This window comes from Dipteris shenzhenensis, chromosome 13, assembly GCF_047967505.1.
Source record: "Dipteris shenzhenensis isolate YYH24624 ecotype China chromosome 13, Dip_SZ_1.0, whole genome shotgun sequence".
In the NCBI taxonomy this organism is placed as follows: Eukaryota; Viridiplantae; Streptophyta; class Polypodiopsida; order Gleicheniales; family Dipteridaceae; genus Dipteris; species Dipteris shenzhenensis.
The window spans coordinates 20,592,639-20,601,502 of record NC_141608.1 but is presented as its reverse complement, the minus strand read 5'-3'; the positions used below and the strand labels follow the sequence as shown (position 1 = coordinate 20,601,502).

General features: G+C 43.7%; 1 protein-coding gene across 1 annotated transcript; it reads right to left on the bottom strand.

Annotated features, from left to right (window-relative positions):
* Positions 1 to 5,668: 5,668 nt before the first annotated feature.
* Positions 5,669 to 7,574, bottom strand: LOC147895147 (transmembrane emp24 domain-containing protein p24beta2-like). Its single transcript, XM_087383824.1, has 4 exons — positions 7,242 to 7,574; positions 6,815 to 6,998; positions 6,625 to 6,732; positions 5,669 to 6,545 (listed from the first exon to the last, which is right to left on the bottom strand). Exons 1-4 carry the CDS (start codon positions 7,545 to 7,547, stop codon positions 6,412 to 6,414), a joined length of 732 nt encoding a protein of 243 aa, XP_087239950.1. The 5' UTR covers positions 7,548 to 7,574; the 3' UTR covers positions 5,669 to 6,411.
* Between the last annotated feature and the right edge of the window lie 1,290 nt (positions 7,575 to 8,864).

Genomic DNA, 8,864 nt, shown 5'->3' with positions numbered 1-8,864 from the left:
AGATATGCTGATGAAGAGTCTACCTAGTCAGCGATTTGAGTATTGTCATGTATTGATGGGCATTGGATAGTATGCTTAGTGGTTATTCTCCCTTAAAGGCACATTGGCCTTTAAGTGGGAGGTTGTGGCACTGTGCCTTAACCCCGGTTATGTACAATACTCAAACACATATATGTATGGATGACATAGAAGACTACGGTGTTCTGTACCCACCAAAACTTGTGTGGCTCTCTTTTGGCTCTCTCTCTCTCGTTCCTTTATTCCTCTCCAATGTTTCACTTCCTTAATATGCTTTCTCTATCCCTAAGGTGCTCCAACCTTTTTAGCTTGACTTCAAAGCAAAGGACTGGAAATAAAATGGATAGATTTTAAAGATCGAGATTGAGAAAAGGGACTTTCAAGAGTAGGATTAAAAGCCAAGATTGTGAAGAAAAAGAATGAGTTAACTTCAAATTCCAATTCCAAGACTTTGAACAAATAAAGGGAAGTGGACATTGTCTCTCTCTCTCTCTCTCTCTCTCTCTCTCTCTTCCATTACACTTTTGTCTTTATGGTTTTTGGAAAATTCTTATTTTCTAATGACAATTCTAGAGAGAGATAGGATGATTACAAAGGGAGTGGAAAGGAAATTTTATTATTAGAGAGGAGACATAAGAGGAAACACATGAAAACTATGGATTTAGGATGTGGATTATGGTGATCATGGAATTTCTACTTGGAATTCACAAAACTAAAAACCTAAACATGAAATGTACAAACTCGTTAAACATGAAATGTAGAAACACAATTTTAATCTATTAATGACACATTAAAAGCTCTAACCAAATTCGTCTCTATTTGGTTCTCAATTGTTGACTCCATTTGTAAAATCACCAACTCCTCCACTTGCCTTAAAGAAACAACCAATATATTAAACGACTTAAAGCCACCAATATACAATGGGGAAGAAAAACAAAGAAACAAGGATGATATAACACATGTTCTTGCAGGAATGGCAAGACTTCTATCGACTCAGGAGCACCCCTCTTGAAAATCAAGTCATGGAAGCCAATCCTTTCCTTGGAAACAAAGCATATAAATGGTGGATGTGACTTAGAGAAATGGATAGGGTATCAAAGTACTAGGGTGAGCAAGCTTTCTTGAAAGTGAGTTGGAAAGGGCATGGGAAACTTGGGATAATTTGAATTGGGTAAAATATTTTAGTCTAATTATAGGGAGGCAGTCCTAGAGTTAAAGGGAATCAATGAATTCCAAAAGATAAGAGGTTTCATGAGAGGTGAGAAGCAATTCTTCCCAAAAATTTAAAGAGGCCATCAAGTATTCCTAGATATATGATGACACCATGGGGTAATCTAGAGTTGGAACTTTGGAACAAACTATTTTTGTTGAGAGATTCAATAAATTTCCCAATTTAAAATAGAAGGGGCAATTTAAGGGAGGTAGCAAGCTAAGGGTGTCCACTTCTAGACCACCTGCGGGGGAGTGTGACACCCCCTCGAGTGAAAATACAAAGGTTTTGCTTCGGTGTGAAATACCTCGATCGATGTATTGTGTCCAATGAAATTGGCACACGTGGACATCCAAACCGAGCTAATACCTCGCCAACGACATCCTACCTCATCAAGGAGTACTTGACTAAGTGTAATCAATCAAACAAATAGGATGATTTGAACAACACATTCGCTTACACATCAATTTCAAATCATATGGTGCGCGAGGTTGATGCAAGGAGAGGGCAGATCATGTGGCTAGCAATCCCTTTAAGTGGCACGTGAAACTATAGAAATAGGGAGCTAGGGAAGGTTGTAGATCTATGTATGGATATAGTTACATAGACAAATACAAAGACTTATGTGATTCCATGAAACCTTGCCATGAGCTTTTGCAAAAATTTAATCAAAATTGGCTAGCTAAAAGTTTTCATTACCCAAATAGAATATTAAGTCCCATTGAATAGAATATTAATTTTCATTACCCAAATAGAATATTAATTTCCATGTGTTTTTTTGTGCATATGCCAACCAGTGCGTAGGTTCTGGCACCACTGTTCATATGCAAATAGTGATTTTAAGAGCTGAGATGAGGGCACTGCAGGATGCTGGGACACCCCCTCACTTGGTTGCGAGTCTCGATTCAGTCATCAATGTTCTAGGTCGATTAGACATATTTGAGGAAGTTTTGGATACGTTTCAGGCACAGGCTGAGGTAGAGATCGGTGGTCATGGCTCAAGTTGGAGAGCCATTCGAGAGTTGTTTGAGCATGAGTCACCTCACAGGCACGCCTTAGAGAATATGTTTTGGGATGGTCACACTGAGGTGATGTGACCATGATTAGGGCAGTCCTTTTATATTTTACATTGTAGGCACCCCATCATGGCAGTGCACATTTATCTGAGATATCTTGCTTTGCGAATGGTGGTCGATTGCCTCACAACCGTCAGATATCCAGGTCATTTACCATGCAACTATACCCTGAGTTGTGCTTGGTCATCGGGTAGACTACCTTAGTACCCGTCCAGGAGTGGGACATGGTAGGATGGGGCATCAGGCTACAGGTGTTCACAGCGTCGATGCAAGGCACCACAGCTGCACACTATCCTTGCACCGACATTACGAGTTGTTGGAGGACGGATTAGGGGAGATGTTCATTCAGTGGCCTCATCCTTGCACGACATGGTCTTTGCCCTATCGAGATCACTTTTGATTCCACCTCCCCCACCTCCCACATCTACGGAGCCTCCCACATCTACACCACCTCCCACATGTGCACCAGCTCCCACATCTACACCGCCTCAACATGAGAGTGATACTCGAGACACATGGATTGCAGAGTTGGAGGCATTGTTGGCTGAGTCTAGGATCAAGGTTAGTTATTTTGATTATTTTAGTTTATTTTTTTATTGTGTGTTTTAAACTGAAGTTTTTTGGTTCATTCTCACCATGTACGCGACATGTTCGCTTGGCAGGCACATCTATTATGACAGGATATGGAGTCTCGTGTTGGAGGTGGATATGGAGTCTCGTGTATGACAATTGGAGGCGGATTTGGAGGAGCAGAGGATTCAGACACGCATAGCCTACCATTGAGCGGAGCACTATATTTTGCAATTGAGACATATTAGTCGTGATCCATCTCGCCATAGGATCCACCCCAGTGTGACCCTGTATCCCGCCCCTCCTATAGATGTGCCAACTAGGACACCCATAAATGCACCAATCATAGCCAGGCTTCCTATGGCCACTTGCATCCTTTGCCATGAGGATTTTGACACCGTAGGGTGGTTTGGACTAACGTGCAGCCACATCGCACATCTCCATTGCATGACCTGTCACATGGTGGCACGATCAGTGTGCCTTGTATGCTTTGCTGACATTGATGTAGCCACATATAGAGGACTAGGCATGGATGATTTGTATCCTGGTCATCGATAGGCCATTGATCCATTTGCTCGCATGGTCTTGACAGAGCACTACAGAGAGGAGGAACAGAGTCGAGCTTTACTGTTGTAGTAGGAGGGTGCTGATACTTCAATGGTTGCAGCGTGTGTTCCGCAACGCTTCTCGTATGGTGATTTCATGCCAGGTGATGAGGCATGAGCAGAGGAGGCACGTCGTATTGAGCGAGAGGCAGAGCTTCAAATATCATTGTGGCAGTGGGTGAAGCAACAGCTTGGGCGGGGCCGAGACCAGTGTCTTCTACATGTAGAGATGATTACTCGAGCTAGATTTGAGGCACGGGTATTTGCAGATGCACAACTTTGGGAGCTGAGACACATACATAGAGGAGGCGAGGGAGGCAAAGATGGCAGCGGTGGCTCGTGCAGCATGCCCTCCTCGTGATCAGGATGAGACTGGCCCATCTGATCCAGGAGATGAGGCTTTGTCCAAGGATACATAGCGGATGGTTGGGCAGCGGGTCATACAAGAGCCATAAGTCCACATGCCTATTTGGTTAGTATGTGCGCCATTTTTCATACGTAGTCACTAGTAGCGATTGCAAAAATGTATGCATTACACCTTCCACACGGCACATACGAAATCATTTGGCAATGAAATCTTACAAGGATGTAGTTCTAGGGTAACCTAAGGACCATGCAAAGTTTCATCCCCAACAGATAAGTCCACATGCCTATTTGGTCAGTACGTGCGTCATTTTTCATACGTAGTCACTAGTAGGGAGTGCATGTAAAAATGTACGCATTATACCTTCCACATGGCACATACCAAATCTATTGGCAACCAAATCTTGCATGGATTTAGGTCTAAGGTAGCCTAAGATCCATGCAAAGTTTCATCCCCAACAGATCAGTCCACATGCCTATTTGGTTAGTATGTGCGCCATTTTTAATACGTAGGGAGGCCCTCTTTAGAGATCAGTTTGATAATGCCCCCATTAATGTGAAGGGGAAGAAAACCTTTCACTAGTAGTGAGTGCTTGCAATAATGTACGCAGATCAACATCTGGAAGTATGACACGTGGCTTCATGAGGGCTTAGAAAAGGAAAACTTCCCTCTACGTTGCCTACCGTAATATATTCAAAAGTATGAAATCAACGTAAATCAAATCTTCTAGGTTCTCTTTCTTTTGCTCAAGCATTGTGTACTCAATCACGCATGCACCACGCACACATGCACATGCCCATGTTTGCATGTGTATCTATTCTATATCTAACTGTCTATTAATCCACGTATCCACTAGTCGATCCACCCATGTATCCATCCATGCATCTGCCCACATGCAAGTGCATTTGAAACAAAAATTCGTGCGAGAGGAAAGAGGTGACCCGTGTATAACTTACATCTCTACCTCTATAACTTCTTATCCTTTTACACACACTATTAAAAATCAGGCATGAACCTCAACAGTCTTGCAGCTTCAACAAGGTGATTACCTTGAGACGTAACATGTACAGGATATTAACATGCCTTATAAGCGATTTACGTTAAGAGCCGAAACAACATTAATAAGCAGCCAATTTTATGCACATCAATGCTCTACTCTGAAATGCATCATCAGGACAAATGATTAATCACTAGAATTCAACGCCTGATAGATGGAATGCTGCCTTCTGAATAGCAAGTATAATAGACAGGCCAAACAAGACTGAAGCATTCAGACTTTTGGAGAATTTCAAATCATCAATAACCTCTATATGAGCCAACGTACAATGACACAATTTGGTGCTCAGATTAACGTGCTTCATACGACATCTAATGTTAAAAGCTGAGCAAAATTTCAAAAACCACATTAATAAGCAAAAGCTCTAGCCAAACCAATGGTGCTCTCTTCTGAAATTCATCACCACCATAAATGCATCACGATGACAACATCAATAATGATGAATAACAAGAGTTCAGCTCTGGAGGGATGGAATGCAGCATCCTCAATAGCCCAAAATGTCCAACTCTCTGTTGCTACCCAGCAGAGACACGTCCTGGTAACCAGGCCTAGAAGAACCAAAGCATTGGACTTCGTGAGTGGTTTCTGGGCTCTAATAGATCAATGAGATATTTGTCTTCTCTATGAGACAATTTCGGCAAAAGTCATTTGCAACTTGTCAACAACATTGAGAAGAGCCCATTGCCATAGTGATTGAAATCAAACCAGTCATCAATCACTCAGAAGAGTTCTCAGAACAAGCCAACAAACAATTACAGACTGTACCACTCAGAGAATGGCATGTACATGACTTCTCCACCCCTTAAGATCTCATATAATGAAAGTCAAAACAAGCCATGATCTGATATTGGATGTCAAGACGGCTGCGATGACATCAGGATGTCACATCATTTGCCTTTCAATCTACAAACATTAAAACCCATAATATGAAATGCACTGAATCTATAGCCATCCAAGTGACTGGACTAGTATACTGACTCCATTTAAGCCTGACAAACTAAACCTCTCAGCAGGGAGAAGGAAGAAATTCACAGTCAACGTAGTAGAGTCCAGGGAATTAGTTGCAAATAGGACCGACTTAAAACCATCAGGTCGCATGACAACCTCATGTCAAACCTACCATAATTATGAACCTACTCAAAGAGTGGCGGCCAGCATGATATGATTCCAATCTACATACTACAATTGATGAGACATGGTTAAAGCAACTATGGTCTTAGTTCATACAGGCTCTCAAGTTTATAGCTCATAACGCACTACCATACTGCTTGTTGCTCCATGTCATATGTTGAGTATGAAAACTGGATGGTATTGAGAGGATACAGCCAAAATTTCAACAAGTGACAATAACAATATTATCACAAATATCTCGGGTCTCCTTTGTCATGACAGGATGTGCGTAAATATGAACCTTGCAAGGAAAAACAAGGTTATCACAACTCGCAGTAAACCTGTCAAGGTCTACGTCCCTTGGCAAAGGATAAGTAACGACGGTCTCAATCTGTGAGAAACTAAACCCTCGTGTTGTTCAACTTTTTCTCAAATAGCCGACGAAGAAGATAAACTTGGAATACACTTGCTGAAACCAGGGCAGCAGCTTCCAACAATGCTTTATAAAGCACCCTTTTACTCAAGTTCCGATTCACTGTCACACATGTTGAGGAGTTAAAACCTTGGACATCTGCAAAAAGGAATCTACGTATCAAAATTCACTGGGCACTCACATAGAGATTGACGTTCCGTCTGGGCATAAAGCCAGTGCTGCTCAAATTGCACCGAGTAGATTGCCTCTTCAAGCCTCGCAATCTGACCCATCAAAGGATCTATGTGATCTGCATAGTGAGTTGAATTTAGAAATTATGGATTGATGGAAAGGACGTCAACGGACCAAAATGGCTCTTTGCTCCCTCGTACCGTCTTGTGCTTTTTGTTCGAAGTAAGGGATATGGCCGACATGCACATCAAAATCAACTGTTTCATGGTATGGTGACTTGTTCCTGAAGCAGAACTTATACGTGCCACTTCTTGGTACCACGAAGTCCAATTTTTCTGCTGGCTTGTCTTGTATATCACGGCGATAGTTGCCTGGACCATCGATCTACGCAGAGTCAACATTGATTTTCAGTGCAGAACAAACGGTCCACATGGTGTTCGCTTTTGTAATATACTTCATTCAATTCGGTGATGCACAATATCATTTCACCCCTTAATGTACAGGCCATCTAAGCGCCCATTTCCTGCTGAATGATGATATTCAGCTATTTAGACGTTGCGCTTCCCACAAACTCTGCACGCGAAAAGAGAAGCATAAGGCAAGGAAAAAGGAAGAAAGAAAGCATACGGTGAGGTCGATGCCAGGGGCCTCGTAGTGCCAAGCGCGTTCGGCTCTGATGACGACGAAAGAGACTTGGACGAGGTCACCGTCGAATTCAACGGATTCAGTGAAGCATTCCTCTCTGTCAAGGACGAAGCGAATGGCGAGGGAGGGATGGAAGAGGCAGAGCAAGAGAAGGAGGAGCAAGAAGGAGGGGCGGGAAGCCATAGCCAAGCTGGTGGTCTTGTTGGTGTTGGTAGCCATAGAAGCCAAGCCCTTCTTCATCATCGCCATAGCCGAGCTCTTGTTCTTTATAGGAGACAAGTCATCCATTAAATAAGGTTTGTAACAGGCCGACCACAGACTCTTGTAGCAAGGAGAGAAGTGTTCACTCGTACTACTCCTCGTACCGGTAGGGCGCTCACGCCACCCTCCTACCCGGGCGGCACCCTCGTGGTACACGGAAGCTTACCAAGACGGCTCCCCGCTCTTCTTCCACAAGCAATAGCGCCACTAGCGGTAGAGCACCTGTCTACCTAAGCGGCACCCTCGTGGTACACGGAAGCTTGCTTGCCTACCAAGACGGCTCCCCACTCTTCTTCCACACGCAAGGTGCCTGGTAGGCCTAGGCGCAGGGTGCCTATGGGGGTTGTGAGTTTTTTGGCATGCCAAAGGCAAAGCCTTAGCGTTTGTTTTGGGTTCTCTTATTATGGGAACTCTGCAAGGGCCTTAAATGAATGCTATGATAGAAGTAGTGAAATTTTCACCTTGGTCTTCATCGGGAGAAGGGTTTTCAGTGAAAACATTTTCTCAACTAGTCACAAAGCTTGTGTTTCAAAGTTTTGGAAGGTTTTTCAAAGTCTCTTTGGGATTTTATGGCCTTTACACACCCAAGTCTCCCCACCCTCCAAACCACTTCTACAGGGCTACCAACGAGCCATGGTAATGCTTCATTGATTGTTGAACCTGAAAGTACAATGCCGCAGTAGGATGAGTACTTGTATTGCTGATAGGTGGCACTTGGGTTTCTTCTAAGATCGACGGTGGCATCGTGACTGCTTCGAAGATCGAAGGTGGTGTCGTGACTGCTTCGGACATGGATTGGGCTGATACAGGCAAGGGCAAGGGTGGCGCATGCGCCATTGAGACTACTCTCACGAGAGGTCCACTCGAACCTGGAGTATGTGCTTGTGACGAACTGCCACCCTCCTGGTGCCTCTTCCTTTTCCTCTGTTGCTCTGGTAAGGCAATCCTTGGGCCATCGAGTACTAACACTTTGATCACCGCTCCTAGATACAAAGGTACCTCTGTGTTGCCCGTAATGGGAAAGAGAAGATTCAGCACTTGCCCAAGCTTTAGTCGCCATTGGCATGCCTCTTGTTGCTACCCTAGCCACCATGACGCCTTTGCTTGGTGTCACTCCTTGAAAAGCACTGCCCATGCCACCGGGTGTGTCTCTGCTACTATGGAAATCATATATGCCTTTGCTTGAAGGAACAAAGCTTCCAACAGCCAACCCATGAAGTTGTACAATGTCGTGGTTGCTGAGACGGTACTCCCCTCGAACTTGTACCCCAAACTCTGCCTCCATTGCTACTAAGCTAGGAGTTCCATAGGCAGGCACAACTGCTCATATATCAAGTCCACTAT